At 42.7% G+C, this 20,044-nt stretch overlaps 1 protein-coding gene across 2 annotated transcripts in view; it reads right to left on the bottom strand.

The window, feature by feature from the left end:
- The window catches only part of SUMF1 (sulfatase modifying factor 1), an 82,140-nt gene that overhangs the window by 34,810 nt on the left and 27,286 nt on the right, over positions 1 to 20,044 (bottom strand). For both annotated transcript variants that reach the window (XR_012646975.1, XM_075005335.1), the window contains exons 4-7: positions 9,989 to 10,071; positions 7,420 to 7,542; positions 6,344 to 6,458; positions 4,689 to 4,802 (exon numbers count right to left, since the gene is read on the bottom strand). Coding sequence is in view for 1 of the 2 variants with exons in the window: in XM_075005335.1 (XP_074861436.1) it covers positions 4,689 to 4,802; positions 6,344 to 6,458; positions 7,420 to 7,542; positions 9,989 to 10,071 (435 nt within the window). In the remaining variant the exon portion in view is untranslated. The remainder of the gene's footprint in view (positions 1 to 4,688; positions 4,803 to 6,343; positions 6,459 to 7,419; positions 7,543 to 9,988; positions 10,072 to 20,044) is intronic.

Here is a 20,044-nt window from a genome sequence, read left to right as displayed (position 1 = left end):
TTTTTCCACCCATGGGTGGTATAAATTTTATGTGCACCAAGACATGTGGATGTGTACCATCAATAGAATCAAATGCTCTGGGGGCTCTGCTAATCAACTGTACCCGAATCTCTCTTGAGCAGCCACCCTGACGCTCAGCTTACAGGGAGCACTGGTTGCCAGGCATCCGACCGAAAAACAGATCATGGTGCCTCCATTCAGAAGTGCTGACCATGCCACTGAAAGTTTGGTTGGAAGTGCATACAGGCTGCGGTAGGCTTCCTGGCTCCACTGGGTTCTTACAAATGGCTGCCATATCTGGCTCCTAGGTGCAGGAATGCTCATGGGGACTCCTTGTGCTGCCTCCACAACTCCCACTGACCAGGAACCATGGCAAATGGAAGCTGTGGGGGCAGCATCTGCAGGCAGGAACAGTGCACAGAGCCACTTGGCTTCTCTCCATCTATGAGCCATGCTGTCTGTTCAGGAAACTGCCTGAGATAAGACCTGCTCCCAGAGCCCCTTGCCCCAAATGGCAACCCCATCCTGGACCAAAATTCCCCTCACAGAGCCCACATGCCATCCCTGAGTCCCCTCGTGCACCCTAACCCTTCACCTCCAGCTGTACCCCAGAGTCCACACCCACAACCAGACTCCAACCCCTCTGCCTAGCCCCGAGCCCCTTCCCTCACTCCAAACTCCTCAAGGCCAGCCTACAACTGCGCCCCTGCATCCCAAACCCCTCATCCCCTCCCATATCCCAAGACCCCATTTCGAGCCTTCTCTCAAGATGAACCCTTCATCTGTGGCCTTGCGCTGGAGCCCATACCCCAATCTCCTGCCCCAGCCCAGTGACTATGAGTGAGGATGAGTGAGACTGAGCAGTGGGATAGAGTGAGTAGAGTGCAGGGCCTTGGAGAAGAGGCAGGGTCCTGGGGTGGGGCAAAGCTGTTCAGCTAGAAAGTTGGCAATCCTAATTTGCATGTCTAACGCATTTTACTGTCTTCCTTAAATTCTCACAAAAAAAAAAAAGTGTCTATATAGTTAATTTTAACTTCTGCCTTAAGTCAGAAAAAAGCTACATTTGTAAACACATTTTCTAGCACCTTTGCTACTATAAGCACATTTCATACATCGTTGATTACTATTTAAGAGTATCCTGAATCTGTATTAACAGTATCAACTCAATAATCCAGCCTTATGATCAAAACACCACTATTCTAGGGCAGTGGTGTCAAGAACAAGGACTTAAAAACTCTAAAGGCAGATCTGCAACGCTGGGTTAATTTGCATTTTAGGCCCAATTTTAAGACAGACTTCAGGATGTATGTTTCAAATTCCAGGTAAAATCTAAATGTCTGCATTTGCCTCTTGAAAACATGCCCCAATTTTGTCTTGATAAATGGAAAAATGGAAGAAAGCAGCAGAAGAAAAAAAGTGACTCAAGCTGTTCCAATAGTCACACGTTGAAGAGGTGGCTACAGTGTTAGCACTGCATGTTCTGGCTGAAGAAGAGACTCCTATGTATAGCAAGAACTGAGAGCAGCAATATGAAGTTTAGGCATGCCAGCAAGTCAAGCTACAGGCACTACTGGTTGCACAGGTAAATGGAACACCAAGGCAAAGTAGCCACAGAAAGGGCCTTGTTGGCAAAATGGCATAATTTTTTTTCTTTTAAACAAAAACACACAAAACAGTTTAAAAAAAGCCTACATGTAAAGCTAGCTAGTGCCAAAATGGAGTATATATAGGCTTGCAGGAAGCAACAGATTGAAAGTCAAGATTCCAGGGATTTATTCACAGTAGTACCCTGTGTGTCACTATCCATTCTGTCCCTTAGTTCAGAGATATAAAACTTAATCGTAATGACACTGATTAATGGTGTTGAGTACCTTAGAAAAGCATGCAATAAAGTACTACTACTTCCATTCCCCTTATCTCCAGAAAATTTTGACAAGGAATCACATAGAAATCACACAGCTCAGCTATCAGCCTCAGACATACTAGTTTTATTTTGCAGAAGGGAAAGAAGTGGCTTGGCCGATCAACAGCAGCAAGGGAGAAATGTCCTCAACTCTTGGTATTTTGTTGTTATAAGAACTCACTTTCTGCCTACCCAGATTAGCCTACCAGTTCCTTGATAGTGGATTTGCAAGAGTTTCAGCCCTCTTAATAGCTAAAAATCCAAACAACCACTCCACTAAGCAGGTGAACAAGGATGGGAGTCACATTATGCCACAAACTACTAGTCCTGTGCTCATTCCCATCTCTTTCCAAGTACACAGATGTTGTTTGTCTCTCAAAACAAGAGGAAAAAACACTATCCCTATTCTCTCTCAAGAACAGAAATCAGCTGTATGCTTGGAGTTCATGCACTGTTCTGGGCCACTGAATGCAGCTCATGGTGTCGATACAGAGGCTGTAAAGTGGTGCTTCCAACTGATAGGAATTACTAGGCGGTCCAGTCTTCCTACACCCATTCCCATCATGATCTAATATTTCAGGAAAATTTTTCTGTAGTTCTAAACTTTTCTTATGAGAAACTCCTCCTCTCCACGCCACTCCAAAGCCTTCTCTTTATGGAGAGACAAAAGCCTGGATTTAAGGCTAGCATTTCTGATACACTGTCAAAGAACAGGACCTTAATTGATATGGAGGTAAGAAGTGAAACAAGACCCTGAAAGCTACCCTTGGATTCTACACAGTAAAGAAAGGGCAAAAAAGGTGGAGGAGGAGGAGGAAGAATTTTTACAAATGCAAGAAGTATTAAAATAAATGCACACAACAACATTTGACTGTGTATGCAACTGAGAGTCAGAACTGAACATGCACTTGCAGCTGCTTTCAGTAGATCAAAAGTTCATGCAGAACCACACACGGGCTCCACATGGTTAATCTGTTGAACTGTAGCATGAAGCCACTGGTTACCAGTAAGTGACCTCGTTCTCATTTATACTCTAAGCATTCCCTAGTGTGCTGAAAATGTTCTGTGAGGGCAAACTGCAGGCACATGAATGGAAGAGAAAGGTCTTGGTCCACCATCAGCCCAGTGAGAGAAAGCAATGTACCTGAATAGCTTAAGAGTATTCAGATCTAAATCAAGCAAGAGAAACTGAAGGCGTAGAAATTACTCAGTAGAAGTTAAACATGCATAACAGAAAGATGATGATCAGGCCACCTTCTGTCTTTTATGTGAAGTAAGACAGCATGATTGTTATTAGAGAGTTTAAGCATATGCAACAGAATAAGCTGCCTACTGGATACTACAGAAGGCAACACTTAGTCCTACACTCTAGAATGAATCCGACTTCTCTCTTCTGACGACAACATTCTCTTCTTGAAAAGGGCAGGACACAAGGACCTCTGCAATCTCCTGAGCAGCAGAAATGGAGAGTTGCTCATGTTGCAGCAATTATTGAGCTACAAGAAAGGACTGTGACTATGTCAAGGGGCACCTAAGGGAGAAGATCACCATAATTCCCAAGTATCACAGTTTTGAATGTTGCTGGAAGGAGATTATAGTGGTAATGCTTGTGTCCCACTCAGGACTAAGATAGCTCCTGCCCAGAGGGGAATGATTTCAAGTCTTTCCACAGGAGGTACAGACCAAGTACTCTACAGGACAGAGTGAGTACTGCAGTTCACTTCCTAGGTTTAGCTGTCCTTGATCAGAGGAGAAATAACAGTGTCATGCAGGAACTGGAGTCTGCTGAGAAAGCGGAAGCAGCAGCAGCTATACCACAAAGCCACCAGAGAGGCCCCCAGAAAGATAATGCAGTCAGTACTTATAAAAGCCTAACAAAGAAAAAAGTTGCAAATTAGCATCTTGACAATGGGTAAGCTGCTACTTCTTCCAAAATGTCATTTAATATTTGACTCAAGGGCTACGTCTACACTAAGAGAAATCTTTGAAATGGTCATGCAAATGGCCATTTTGAAGATTACTAATGGGGTGCTGAAATGCATATTCAGTGCCTCATTAGCATGCCACCGGCCGCAGCTCTTGAAAATTGCTGCAGTTTACTCCTGCGCGGCTCATCCTGACGGGGGTCTTTCCGGAAAGACCCCCGTCAGGACGAGCCGCGCGGGAGTGAAATGCGGCAATTTTCAAGAGCCGCGGCCGGTGGCATGCTAATGAGGCACTGAATATGCACTTCAGCACCCCATTAGTAATCTTCAAAATGGCCATTTTGAAGATTTGTGCCAGTGTAGACACAGCCAAGATGTACTGAGCCCTGGATGTACTGGTTATCACTAAACAAGACTCTGCTTTTATTTATCAATAGACACAAGTAAGTTGAAACTTAAGATACCACACCAGCAGTTGCACAAGTTGTGCCTTTTTTTGGCTCACACATCTCCTCTGCACTTCTGTTACCTCTCACACTCTCTTGGGGTAAAACAAGAGCTTTAAAAAAATTTTTTTAAAATAGTTCTGCAGCACCTGTAAGTTTTCGTGCTTACAAGTCAGGTGCTAGGGTGAAAACATTCAATTCCCAAACCTTGGAAGGGCCTGTAGAATTGTGGTGATACTAATTAAAAAATGTTACAATGTCACTGTAAGAAAGTAACAACTTGCAGAGATGACAGAGCCTGACCAGTCCTGCATATGGCATGGTGGAGTGAGCTGTGGCTTTAATTGGAGATACAGCAGAGTAGCAAAAAGGCATGTCACAGCACATATGATACAAAAAACACACACAACTCACGGGATTGTGAGTTTCATCTGCAGAATGATGAACAGCCCACCAGTCAGATGTCCACTCCCAAGCATTTCCCACTATGTTGTATAAGCCATAGCCATTTGGAGGAAATGCTGTAACCTAGAGAACAGATAATGTTGAAAGATCATTTATTATTTAGTCTTGCTGCATGAAATAGCATGTAACCCCAATGACCAACCAGTTAAAAATCCACTGATTAGATGCTCCTGATCTCAAATCTTTGAATGAAAAACAAGTTACCCATGCAGAAATAGAAAGGCTCATGAATAAGGAAAGTATTTTAGTCAGTGTCTTCACTCAGACAAGGGTTAAATATTGAACCTACAAAAGGGCTGAACTACGGAAACCTGGAGATTTCTTTTTAAAAGACCATTCAAATTCATCATTGTTATGGACAGCGCCAATATACACTCAAGGCTTTCTCCCCACGATGCTTACAAGTACTGTTGTTAAACCATAAATTATCTGGCTCACCCTGCTATTGTTCAAGCCAGTGGTTTAAGGCAAATTGCAACCGGCACCTGTGAGCAGATGCTGGGATACTTTCTAATCTGCATGCAAAACACATAATTGCTCTTGGCATTAATGGAAGTTAAACTCAAGTTGCAGGGGTCAGCAACCCCCGGCCACCAGTGCCAAGAGCGGCACGTGAGCCAATTTTCATTGGCACATGAGGCAGGAGTTTAGCATCACCCCTCCTTCCATATGCAGTTGGGAGCTCGCTCAAAGCCATGCTGGCTGGGAATCAACAAAGTGTTAATGCTACCAACCACCACCTAAATGGTAAAGTTCTGCATCTTTATTTATTAATGAAGCTCTTGTAAATAGGACTATCAGTGACTTTAAAAAGCATGAGTGGCACTTGGACTGTACACAAATGTGAAAAGGTCAAATTTCAGCCCTCTACCTTGGAAAGGCTGCTGACCCCTGCTACAGTAGGTCATGATAAAAACCAGTATACAACCCCATTTGTGAATGCCAGAGTGCCCAACAAGAGAATGGGAAGCGTCTCTCAACTTCTGCCTGTGCCGACTTCCCTTCTTGTCACCACTTCTCTTAAAGAAAAAAAAAACAAAAACAAAAAAAAAAAAACCTAGTATTCACACTAGTCTTCTTATTTAGAAAGACTACAGCAAGCATTTCTGTTGCAAACATTAACAAACATTGTGGCTTCCTCACTATGAGAGATACTGCTAATCTTTATAAGTGGAAGTACTGTACAAGTTCACATTCCCCTCAATACCCAAATCAACGAACACCATTGCAGAGGTCATGAAACTAAGTATTCACCCAGAATGCTAGCCAAACGTCACCCACTGTCAAAACCATTTTATTTATTCAGGGCGAGTTATACCATATTCATCATCCTGGAAGCCTTAAGTTTTTTTTAAGTCAACTACAGACATATAGCTAACTTTAGTGAAGCTAAAAAGTTAAATGATGGTTATTTTAGCCTGTATTTCACACTCTGGGGGAATAAATATAGTGCCTTTTTCCATTTTAAGAGCAGTGACAACTGCGTGATGGCAACCTTCAAAAAAGATTTTTTTGCTTTAACACCCATAGCTGGAATTAAATATTTGGCAACTTGAAAAGATGAAGGTGCAAGAAGCGTTGCTAATATACTCCGACGCACTTACAGGTGCGGTTCCTGTGTAGCCGTCCTCTCCTGTATTGCTTACTGGGAACTTGCCCTGCCAGATATTGGCATAGTGCTGACCTTTTGGCTGAAACTTATTGCCCCATGGGAAAAGTCTGTTGGAAGAAACACAAGAAAGAAGCAGTCAGAAGTGTGGCCAGCCTTCAGCAATTGAGGCAACAGAAGAGAAAAGGAGGAAAGGAGAAGACTACTGCTAGTCTCAAAGAGCTATGTAAATGGATCAATCCATGAAAAGCTGCTGATCCAGTTATGTCAGCCACACAAAAATACCCAGGGGAATGCAAGAGCCTGGTCGAGGTTTCGAACTTATATGGTTATCTAACCAGGCAACATTACTGTTATTTTAAAAAAAGATTAAACTATTTTAAGTAGATTAGATCCTACAAAATTAAACCCAACTCCCATTTTTGTCAGTTGTGTTTTTTACTTAGCTACAAGAAAAATTACAATGTAAATATGCTTTACATAGTTTACATGTGAGGAGCTGGACACATAGAATATATACAATCCACGTTCCAACTCCATCTGCATAAACCCACAATGTTGACTAAGCCTTAAAAGGGATGATGGTTCTCTCTCTCAAGCATAATGTGCTGTTCTTTGATATAACGTTTTAGGATATAGAAACCTACTGACAGATGAACCAAGTAGTGTCCGTGCAATGAAGTGAATTATGACTACTTGAGCTCTCATTCTCTCTACACCCCCTGCCCAAGCCTTTAGTTTATTTCAAACTGGCTTTCTCAGACTGAACAGTTTTGGGAGTGGTAGGAAGAGTCTTCTGCACTGTATCTCCTGTCACCTGCAACAGCATTCAGCTCATTTTCAGCCTTGTTACACCTTGTCTCAGTTATTTCTTCATTCCAACTTATACAGGACTAAAACATTATCTCGGATGCACTCTAGACACAGGATGCTGTACAAAATGTTTGTTACATTTTTTTCTTGCACAAACATGTGCATTTGCACTAAGAGAGAAAACAGCACACTGCTTTCCTCTGGACATAAGATTCCGATATCTCTCTATGTTCAAGAGGAAAGATTCTTGATGAGTACCTATTCTCAAGGCCTCCTCGGCAGCTGTACTCCCATTCAGCTTCTGTGGGTAATCGTTTCCCCACCCACGTACAATACGCTACAGCATCATTCCAGGAGACATGAAGAACTGGGTGATCCATCCTGATGAGGAAACAAAAGATGCCGAATGAAGACATTAGCAGGGTCGACCAACCTCATAGCTATTACCCAGCAACAGCGCAAAAACCTAATCAAACTCTCATCAGACCATGTCATGATTTAGTATATGGAACCTTTATATCCTTCATGCTAGACTTCAGTTATGCCTAAACTGGGTGGACAGGTTGGTTATACAAAGGAAACGTTGAAGTCAATACCAAAGCAAGGAATTAATCAAGAGCAACACATACAAGTGCAAAAACAGCAAGTGACAGAATACGGGGGGAGGGGCATTTCACATAATAGCGTGATGCACCACAATTATGCACTGTGCCTACAGAACCAATTCACTCCTCCCATCCTGCACATTGGCATCCTTACCCAGACTCAGTTTAGAGACTGATCTTTAGAGCCAGTGATCACTAACCACTTCCATTGGCTTCAATGAGAACAGAGCGTATGAGCACCTCACAGGACCAGGCCAAAAACCTCTGAGGCTGCAACATTAGACCACATTTCCGCACTAGGTTTAAGGATATGCTGTAACTTACAATGAAACTAAAACTCAAAAGAACGTGGCAACTTAGGTTTGCAGAGATACATTATTTCTAAATAATTTTCCTATTTAGTCTAATTCTGTTTTCTTTCCCTCCCCTCCTCAAACTTGCCATTTTGGAGCTGCAGCAAATTTAGCAATGGAAGGAGGATGCTTTACTGCAAACTTTTACAAATGACTTCCATGGCTCCCCTGCTTTCATCTCCTCAGTCTTGCTCACACATTCCCACCCCCTCCTACTCCAAAGGGACTCTTCCAACTCCCTTTGGTGGAAGGGTCTCACTTATCTTGGCCAGAATATCCCTGTCTTTCCCCCCACCCAACTTACATCCAACTACTTCTCTTCTGTCACAAGCCTCTAGCAAAAAATGAGCCACCACCCTACTAGTAGGGGTTCTGGCACAAGATTTGCATGCACAATACTTCAGTCTGGGTGTATTAGCTACTCGTCTTCCTTTTACTTGCACCACTCATGTCCCACAATCACGAGTGTTCATTCTTTGTTTCTTTCTCTACCTTTTAGACAATTTCTTTGCAGTGAGAAGTTTGAAGAAAGGGTTAGATAAAGATCAATGTATTAGGCCAGGCTCACAAACTCCTACAAAAAGCAAAGCTCACAGGGCACGTCTCTAAAGCTATTAATTGTGATGACCTACATCTCTTCCTTATTTTTTTCCTTCTTGCCTCTTGATACCATCTTTATTTTTGCTTCAAATAATTTCTTCCCCCCCCTTGGAGAATAGATGTGCATCAGCCATCAAATGATGTTAAAGAGATGCAGCCACATCCTTAAGGGATTCAATATGTCAGCTTCTACCAGAGATGAGCCAAAACAAAATCTGCCTCCCCCCCCCGACCCATAACCCTAAATACCTCAGTGAGCTATTGCAACCTTGACCACTCTCTTAAAGTGAAGCTACGGGTCATCATCTGTTTCACCATCATTTCTTTAACACCACATGACACCACAAGCTCCTTAGCAATAAGATTTACATCTACATAGATGTACCACTCTGCAAAGACTACCACCGAAGATTATACCCTAATTTCCCTCACCCCAACAAATCCATGGGTAAGAGAGAAGTGTTTGCACTTCTAAGGGTGCATCTACACTACAAGGAAGATCGACCCTGCCCTAATGGGAATGCACAAAATCTAATTTACAGGATGCCTTTATCGAGCATGGTACTCTTGTCCTTGTATTAGAAGCAAGGGAATTGACTGAGTCCATTAGTGGAGGAGATGGCGGGGACGCCCAAATTCAGGTGCATCCAATTTAGCTGCATAATTACATAGCTGAAATTGCATACCTTAATTCGATTTTCCCCTGTAGTGTAGACCTGCCCCAGTCATTTAAGTCCTACTGACTTTCAGCGAGAATTAAGGTCCGAAATTGCTTAGGTAGTTTTAAAATGTCACTCCACTCCTCACTATCCTGAGCAGTTCTCTATAAAAACAGATGGACTCCAAATTCTCAAACCACAGAGCAGATTCAGAGGATGCCTTCATGAAGCTCTCTTAAAACGAAGAGGGTGCAGCAGATCCGGAAAGACAAAGATTAAGCCAAAGCATCCTCTGCTGATCACAGCCACAGTGTTCTGATCACATCCAATCGGGGTTGAAAAATAAAGTGCCCCGATAGTGTATTTTATCAAACCATGACAGAAATTAGTAGTTCTTTCAACTGCTAAAGCTTTCACTGGAGCAAATGCAAAAGAAATCCCAATTACGTTTTTTTCTGCTGCCTATAATACTGTCTATACACTGAGAAGCAATAGAAAGAGCAGAGCAGGAAGCCATATTGAACCGTATATCCAACAATCTGTGCTGAGTTTGTACAGACACTTAGAATAAAACACCACAGTTAAAACTGAAAGGCCACAGCTGGCTCACCTCTTTGATATGTTGGAATCTGGTCCCTCAGGTTGCCTCCAATTAGCTCCTTTAACGGGCATCCACCAGGGAGCAGCTGCAACCTGAAAACAGGTCAAGTACAATCAAGAAGAATGTTTTAGGCCTCCGAAATTCCCAATAAGAAGCTGTTCTGGGAAACATCCATGTGACAAAAGTCAAGTGACGACACCTGACGTTTTAAGCTCACAGCTCAGAAGTCTGTCTATTGCCTCCAAACTCTGTGTGGAAGATCACTTCAGTGGTCCCCAACCATTTCACTAGTGCAGACTCCCATCACCCTGCCCCAAACCATTTGCAGACTCCCATCAAAACCAATTCTATTTTCCATTAACTTTTTTTTTCCCTTCTCACCCCCCCCCATGGACTCCTTGCAATACCTTTGTGGACCCCCAGGGGTCTGCAGACTCAAGTTAGGAACCACTGCTGTAACCAGTGCAGAGCCACATGTTTAACCTACAGCATTAATGGACAAACAAAAGCCAGTGCAAGTATGCAGAGGGGATAATAGGCGAGGAGAAGGGACATGATTGAATCTGCAAAGTTCTTTTAATGATGGCTTTCCACAAGTATTGAGCTGCTTTGGATTTTGAAGGGACTGATCTTTTCCCAAGTCTCTGATGCTATGAGCTGCAGCTCCCTTACTGACAACAGGATCTTGAGCAGGTTATTCATGTCTGTGTGACACACTCTCCTCTCCTCAACCTCCAGTTGCAATCTGAGTGCTAAAAAGATTTGTGAATCTAGCTCAGGTTGTCTTACAGATGTTAGACTTTCTGGAGCACACCATGCTAGTCACAGCCATCTCTTGGCCGTGCTACGTGATGCTGCATCTTGCTACTGGTGTGACTAAAGTTTATTTTTAACTTGTTCACCAGTTTGGTCTGACAGCTTCCAACTCCAGAACCAGTATTTTTGGGACAATTAACACCTTGATGATTTCCCTCACTAAAAGTCAAGACTTTCATTTAATACATTTGTTATCTTCTTTCATTAACTCACTAGTCTGGATATGAAGTATTTGCTATAAGCTTCCAATAGATAGAGACAGATAAACCACAAAACCAATATCAATTTCAAAATCTGTTTGTTTTTTTTTTTGTTTTTAGGTTTTTTTTTAAAGCTTGTCATTATTCTGCCAAATGCAGATGACTGCATTTATGTAAACTGTTTCTCTAACCAGAGGTAAGTTGATTCTGCAGCTGTTGATGCATTAAAGATTATAAATTTGCTTTTACTTCCAAAGCAGATAGCTATGAACAACACATACAGAAGAATCATTAAAATTTACATATAACCGAGTGCAATGAAAACACCTTGCAGCAAGTTGAGGCAAAAAAGATAATGCCCCTTTAGGTCACAGACAAATACAAATGTAATACAAGTGTCAGAGTTAAGTGGAATTACCCAGACCTGCTCCAAAATAGGTTAGCAGAGTAGATTTTTAAAGAAAGCTTAGATAGTCATATAATATGCATATCCACACAGTTCTATTAACTAGAATACTAAAAATCATGATGTAAATAAACTCTCAATGCTTCAGTACGTAAGCAGTCACCAACTGCCTAGGGTAAGTGAAGGCAACGTAACCAATAGGCAGAGCATCAGACTGAGGCTCAGATGATAGAATTTATACTGCTGCTATCCTCTTGGAAAACCTTTGCCAAGTTACTTGATTTCTGTTCCTTAGTTTTCCCTATCTGTAAAAATGAAGGCAACGATAGTGTCCTTTGAAAATCTCCCTGAGATCTACCAATGAAGAGTGCTATTTAAGGCCTAGTAGAAACAATGAAAACTTCCTTATGAACAGAACTTGAGATTACTTCCTGTGAAAGATTGGCTACTGACCCCACTCAAAGACAGGGCATTAGAGTAGGTGGATGAATGGCCTGAACCAGTACAATCTGAAAGCTAGCAGCAGCTTTCTAGCAGAACCAGGATACCAGTTATGCTGTCTGCACCAATTGGGATTAGCAGTGAGGGGGGAATGGTATTTGAAAAAGATAATTCAATGTTTCAGCTATATGTGGCCTGTGATTCTGACCGTACTTCAGCATTGCTTAAATGGAAATGTCAGAAGAGGGAATGAACTGCACTCTGTGACAAAAGGAAGTGGTTACTACACTGCAAAGGTGCATTGATTACACTTGCAAGACCACTAGATAAATGAACTGCTACAAAATCTTGCAACTTGCAACAAAAGGTGGGATTTATGCCCAAGGCTAATGGCTAAAGGTCTTGCCTTAGACCATACGAAGAGTCAGTGGCACCACCGAGATTGATATTTCCAGCCCTGAGGTCAACCCACCATATGACAGAGCATCCCCAGTTAGGGACCTTGGAATATTCTTTAGTTGTGCACAAGAGCACTTGAACCCTTGGAACAGAGGTTCTCAAAATGAAGGGATAGGCCTTCCCCCGCCCCTCCAACAGGCGCAGAACATATTCCGTGGTGCACGAGACGTACTGTGCGCATTTTATCCACAGCAATGAGTACTTAGGAAAGCTGATTCCTCAGACCTACCAAGTGTGCGGATGGACCTCTACATCTGACTCTAGATGGTGCTGTGCATTTTGATCAATTTTCTTAAACTTGCTCTGTGTAAGTGATCCATTTGCTACAAAGCAGTATGAGCACTCAGTTGTAAGCGCTGACCACAATCACTGTTTTGCTTTTGCTCTTATTTCAACAGGTTGTTGGCCCTGTGCTTTACTGCTTTTAAACACTTCATGAGACTGACTTTTTTTTTAAATCATTAAAATGTACTTGCGTGGTGGGGAGAGGGAGCGGGAAGGAAGTAAATTACTACACGATCACAAATTTGAAAACTGCTGCTGAATAAAGACACTTGAATTCCAGCCTGAGAGATGAGACTAGCACTCTCTGTGGACTGGAAGTGATCACACGCAAGTGCTTGAAAGATCTTGAAAATGCTGAACTAGAAAATACCTGCACTAAGTGCAGAAGAGACTAGCATGGTCTCAGCAGCCTGGACACTGAAGCTTTCTCACTCCCACAGACAGTATCTCCATTTATATTTGGCTTGGTATGTGTAGCAGAGAAGGCAATCACATCACTCAGAGAGCTGGTATTCCTCTCCCTGCACGATAACTACAGAACGGAAGGAGAGACATTAGCAGAGCTCAGGCAAGGAGCATTCCTGCTGTTCTGTGTTAGAGGCTCTTCCCTCTCTGAGAAGTGTAACTGCACACACCGCCTCTCACTAAACTTGGTGAGACCCTTAGGGATGACTGCAAAGATCTCCATTGTGAGAAAATACTACATTTTGGATGACCCACCTCCAGTTCAGTTTCCCCAGAACTGACTAGCTGCGTAGCTTCATTTATTAGCATCCAAATGAGTGAATTCTAAAACTGACACTACAGACTACATTTAGGCTAAAGCACCAATTGTATATAAATTACCTTCCTTGTGTCTTAAACTTTGGATCTTTGACAAGTTTGGATAGTTGGTGTTCTATCTTTTAAAATATCTCTATTTGAGAGCTGGGGTTACTGAAAATTAAAGAGATGTTATTGTCCACAGTGCTGAGGGAACACACAGAATCTTACTTAGAAATCAATTGATGCACAGGAACTGAAATTTGCATACCATGACATATTCCTAAATTACAACTGCTGGTTTTAAAAATGATTATAGTGGACTGCACTGTTGTACTGGAAGGAAATAGTGAAAGAGGCATCAGACACCAACGGGCGCTGAGCCCATGGTCATTGATGATGACGACTGTTGTACCCTTATCCAAAACAAAAATCTGCAAGAAGCCATTTCATGTTTCTTCATGCACAAATAGTAAAAACATGCTTTTAGTCTGAATGTTTCACTGTAACCAAAAAAGTGAAAGCACTACACCTCTCTTCTATTTCAGTTGGAGCAAGAGTTGCTAGCTTTTCCATCTATTAGACTTTTAGCAGATCCTCAGATGCAGTGTACCAACAGGATAAGAATTCTAGACTATGTATACCACTACCTCCAGATTAATTTCCAAATAATTAAATACATCCAAGTCACATGCATTAATCTGCTCTTTCAAAAAAATGTACATGCGTTTTGAACTTCAGAATGCTTTAAAGCTTTTAATTGCTCTAATTTTAATCAGTGCAAAAGCTAATGTGAAAAAATACCCCAATCCCAATAATTTAACACTGCATACCTTCTCCTACTACTGAAAAGCTGAATTGTTCTCATACTGTAGGACATCATCATACTTCAGACCTAGGCATGTGTTCCTCACACTGGGTGACAGATTCAGCTGATAAAAACAGAACATATGCTGCTGAATACTAGGTCTGGAAGAGATATTTAAATAAGATACCAGCCATTTCACTTTGATTAACTCTTTAAGCTATAATATAAACCACAGATTCTCTGTTAGCCAAATTTGTCTTTTAAAAAGAGAGACCAAGGAAAGCCACTTTTATGAAAATGTTTGTTTAAACAGCTGAAGTGGGTAACAGCTCTGAAAACAAGACAACTATTTTCTTAACTGTAAGCACGTTGTTTTAGAAAGAAGAATATACATTGGGCTCAGTCACCAGAATATTTACATTCCCCACAGTCCCTGCTGCAGAACTTAAACCTCTAAGAAACCAGAGTCAGAGCTAGACTATGCTCCTCTCATGACATTGTGCAGACAGGAAGACAATTTGATCATATTGCAAAGGGCATTGTTAACAACAAACTCACGCCTACAAGTTCTCCCACATGCATGGAACAGATTGTGATAGTTAGCTAATGCCACCCATTAAAAATGAAAATTTCTCAGAATCCAGTTTACTTTTCCAGAACAGTTTTCTGACTCCCTTAAAGACTCCAGTGTAGTAAGTCTGCGAAAGACAGCAACTGATTCTGGCCTTCAGCAATCATATTGTTGAGTGACCCATTCTCCTCAGGCAGGTTAGGGACTAGACCTGTGGTTTCCAATACATTGGCCACATGTGGTGAATGGGATACCGTGGTGTGGCAAACAAGGCGAGCCACACACGTAGCTCAAAGGTGCACACATGGTATGCCCTCTGCCCACTCCACACACATGCCCCTCCACTCGGTGGGATAAATGCATGGCAGCAGCCCCAGCTTCAGTGGCAATTCCAGCAGTGGTGGTGCTGGTGAGTCGCTGGCATATTCAGCTGGGGGCGCTGGGGTGCCTGGCCCTGGGAGAGAGGAAGGGCATTCAGTTACAGTTGCTGGGGGGAGGGGGAAGGGCTGCAGTGAATATGCAAGGAAGGCAACAACAACTGTGGCGATCCTTGAATTGGTATTAGACTCCACTGGACAAAAAAGTGCTGCACTGCCACAGTCAGAAACATTGCAAAGGAAAGTTAGAAAACTCATTTGCCCCAAATTTTGGCTGAGAGCATCCCTTCAAATAAAATCTGGCAACTTGGCTTATGGATGTAACTGGGTAATCTAGGTTTGGCTTCTGGAATCTCATTTCTCAGGATTTGGTTCTTTAATCTGACCTGCCGTACTAAAAAAAGTCTTCAAATCACAAGCTACAGAGAATCAAACTGATGCCTGAGGCACATCCTTCACATCAAACAGCAAAGCTTTGTCATAAAAGGGAGGAGCTCTGGCACAGGGCAGGACAGGAACCACTTGACATTGAAATCAAGGAAGAAAGTGGGGATGGTTAGGCCACACTCTCAGAAAACCATCACCCAGCACAGTCCGTCAAGCTCTTAAATGGAACCCACTAGGAATACACAAAAGACAACGACCTCAGACAATGTGGAGAAGATCTACTGAGACTGAAGGGTAACAACTGGGGTACTCCTGGAGTCAGCTAGAAGTTTTGTTTCGAGACAGAGTGAAGTGGAGGGACTTATAGATGACCTACGCTCCACCCAGCGTACAAGGGTGTAAGTCACATCAGTTTGCAAGGGAAGCTGAATTTTTAATTTCACCCTAAACTCTAATTCAGGGGCAAAACTAACTGACCCGCCAAGCCATATACGACAATCTTCACATGTTCAAAAGGTAGGGCATTCCTGCTAGGGCTTGGGCCCCACTCCTGCTGAAGCCCAGGACCCCTCTCCTATAGGGCAATAGCCAAAGACAACAGTATTCAATTTTTTACAGGATCTGGTGATGCTTGGTTGCCAGCCTTCACATCAGCTGCTGGAGCCAACAAGCTGGGAGCTGTAGGGAGAGGCAGTGAAAAAACGTGGTAGCTGCAAGGAGGGGCTTCTAAGGGCAAGAGGCAGGGTATGCCTATGGGGAGGGAGGTGCAGATCGGTGTTCCATGTAGGCTAAGTGCAAGGGCACCTGCCCAGGAGAGATTCAGGTGCCCCCCCCAGCTGATTAGCAGAGCACCCACAGCCAGCAGCGTGTGTTTCTATGGTGGTGCACATAAAATTAATTCTGCCCGGGGTGGAAAAAATTCGAGGGACACTGGTGCACATCACAAGCTGTTGCGGGGGGTGGGGCCTTTAAACTCAGCCCCACTCAGCAGGCATCAGATATCTCTGACAGAAGCCCCATGTCCCACAACCCCACCACAGGGTGGGAGGTCCAAGCCCCTCCCACTCCTGCTAGTCTGGTAGGTGAAGACTGGGAGGGCTTTCTCTGCCATCCCTGCTCTAGTTGAATCTATCTTCCAGGGACCATCTCATAAAGCAACATGGAGTTTATGGTTCAGTCTCACTTGGATGCCAGCATCTAAGATTGGACTGTATTTACATCACTGTGCTAAAATCTGAGAGACAGACTTTTGGCTGGATTCATAAAGCAGCTGAGCTGTGGGGATGCAGAGCATAACCATGCCTGCTAGGTGCCCAGAAAAATCAATGGGAGTCCCAAAGCCCAATTTAGGAGCCTTTGCTCCCAATACAGTCAATGGGGAAAGACAGGCACCTCAGAACAGAACTCATGAAAGCCAACTTAAGCTAGACAAGAGGAGATAGCTTTGCAGCTGAGAACTCCAAGCAGAGCAGCACCTCTCTTGCCATTAGGCTCCCGCATTGCTTCTGCGAATGGAGATGGGAGAAGGCATAAACTGTGCAAGTGACCTGGGAATAACTGCAGGCCCAGAGCTACACAATGATTGCAGGAAGCCTAGGTGCTTCTCTAAGTTGTCTACTGACCCAGCCCAGTAACCGTGTCCAGAATCTGCCTACCATGTCAGGCTCCTGTGCATCAGAGCATGTGGAGGTGGTGACAGACCTTCCGGTCAGTGGTTAGGGTACTCACATAGGATGTGGGACAACCCCAGTTCAAGTCCTCTTCCACCCAAGAAGCAGAAAGGGTTTGAACTGGGATCTGCCACTGCACAGGTAAGTGCCCTAACCACTAAGCCATGAGATATCCAGGGGATTGTGCACATGTGGAAGATTTACCTCCCACTGGTGTTGTAAGCATAACCACTACTGAGTGCTCATTTGCACTCACACAGCCCAGGCTGCTGGGATCAGTGTTTATTAAGACTGCGCTGCGGCCACCATGTGTTTGAATCGTTACAACTATCTCTACAAAAGCACAGACAGACTGGATCAGACTAAGGTCCATCCGGCCCAGTATTCTGTCTTCTGACAGTGACCAGTGTCAGATGCCCCAGGGGGAGTGAACAGAACAGGTAATCATCAAGTGATCCCTTTCCTGTCACCCATTTCCAGCCTCTGACAGACAGAGGCTAGGGACTGCATTCTTACTCATCCTGGCTAATAAGTACAAACAGACGTAACCTCCATGAATTTCCCTCATTCTTCTTTTGAGCCCTGTTCAACTCCTGGCCTTCAAAACATCCTCTGACCAGGAGTTCCAGAGGTTGTTTATGTGCTGTATAAAGAAACACTTCCTTCTGTTTGTTTTAAACTTGCTATCCATTAATTTCATGTGGTGATCCCAAGTTCTTATGTTATGGGAACAAGTAAATAACACTTCCTTATCCACTTTCTCCATTCCTGTCATGATTTTATAGACCTATCGTTTCCCTCCTTAGTCTCCTCCTTTTTAAGATGAAAAAGTCCCAGACTTTTTAGTCTTTAACTATGATACCTGTTAAAAATTCATTCATTTTTATTGCCCTCTTATGAACATTTTCTAATGCCAAGATTTCTTTTTCAAGATGATGGGACTACATCTGTATGCAATATTCAAGGATGTGGGTGTGCCATGAATGTTTTGAGAGGGAGTCACATATTCTCTGCTTTATTCTCAATCTTTTTAAAAATTATCTTCCATCAAGATCCTGTCTGAGATCAGAGTCCACCCAGTGCAGTGACAAGGCATCAAATCGGTGAGCGTTTCCAGAGGGAGAGGTGAAGGATACACTGTCCTGGAGCGCTGTAATTTCACCTAGCACGCATGGGATTTTCTGACTTAGAGGGCATATTCCACTTAGCACAGAGATCCTGTCTTCTGTCTTCCACGTACACACACACCCCTGCTTTCCTGTGGGACTGGGGGAATTTTAACAGGCTACACTGGTACATCTGACCCTTTTATTTCAACAGACCAACTTCTCAAATCCAAAGGAAGGTCGGTAGGTAAATGCACTGTCTGCTCACCTGAGCCAACTCTCCCCCAGCTGGCCCTTTCCTTTATATATAACACACTGAAAATGGCACTGACATGACCTATTTCTATTCAACACACCATCTCCATAGCAACCATCTTATGTTAAGTTGAAACAGATGTAACTGGCTGCATGAAGACATATTACCATGTAAATAGTGTGAAACTGAATACTGCCTCAAGGCTCAAGACAGACTTTTTCTAGCCATTCTTCTCTCTGATACCAAGATGGTCACGGTAGCTGCCTGAAAAAGTCAATCCACAGATTTGACAGTTATTCTTGCTTTGTGTTTGCAAAATATTCTGCAGAGAGGTAGAAAGAAACATTCTACAATTATGCTAATAAATTATATTTAAGTCTTATTCTTAAAACTAACTGAGTCTTACCCAGGGAGCTCATTACCTAATAAATTTGTTAGTCTTTAACCAACTACAGGACTGCTTGTTATTTACCCACCAAATCTGAAATTAAATACATTCAGATTAGTGAATCAGAAAGATAAAGTCAGAACCTTTTTCCCTCCCTAGCAGATAGCTCTCTCACAGGATGCCGCTAGCTTCTTCAATTCTATCACAGCTCACAATATGTGTTTCTCCCCCACCACCAAGGGACTGCTCTTGAACTCCCGACAGCGAGAGAATCTCAGTTTCCACTTTAAAAAAAACAAATAAGTAGGTTTCTGACTTTTAACACTGGAGTAAAGCTTAAAAACGAGCCCAGTTACACAGGGTGGATTGATTTAAAATCAACGCAATTTAATTCATTAATTTAAAATAAATCACCAAAAACATAATTTGTTTAAAACAAGTTACCAAAACAGCTAAGACTGACTGTGCTTTGAGTGCATTTAATTTTAGGGTGAGTCCCACTAAACTCGCTGGCATGTCTGTAGAGAAAACAAGTGTAGACTGGGGTTCCCTTGGAAAAGCTGAATTAAAGCTGAAATGAAATAGGGAATAGACTTGTGGCACCGCCATTATGGTCTGTGACCAGGATGTTCCAAAATAAGGGGCACGTATTATATATATATATATATATACATATATACACACACACACACACACACACAAAGAAAATGAAACAGCAGCAACTGGCAACATTAGATTTCTCTTACTACAGTCTTCTGCAATGTATACATGAGTGCTAGATTCTAAAATCTGCTTAAGGAAGTTGAAAGGATTAGCGAAGCAAAGTCATTTTTTCTAGCAACATCTAAAACAGCAAGCAGCTTGCAAATTTACTTGTGCAAAAAGGCTTAGCGAATCTAAAGGAATAAATGCTTCACTTTCCAGTGCATCAAGAAGCCAGCTGATAAACCCAGCCATATCCACATGTTCAGCTACATCTCTCCCAATAAGTAGTTTTCCTTATGTTTCATTCTTGCAACTACACCCTGCATAATCTTCTTGCACTGCTTACACTTGACATTTTCCCATTTTTTAACCCAGGGAATGAATTTCCTCAAAGTAGGGTCTCTCTTACTTCCATAAAACTCGATAGT

This window comes from Carettochelys insculpta, chromosome 11, assembly GCF_033958435.1.
Source record: "Carettochelys insculpta isolate YL-2023 chromosome 11, ASM3395843v1, whole genome shotgun sequence".
Classification (NCBI taxonomy): Eukaryota; Metazoa; Chordata; order Testudines; family Carettochelyidae; genus Carettochelys; species Carettochelys insculpta.
The sequence above is the reverse complement of the archived record's forward strand: the minus strand, read 5'-3'. Positions and strand labels throughout refer to the sequence as shown.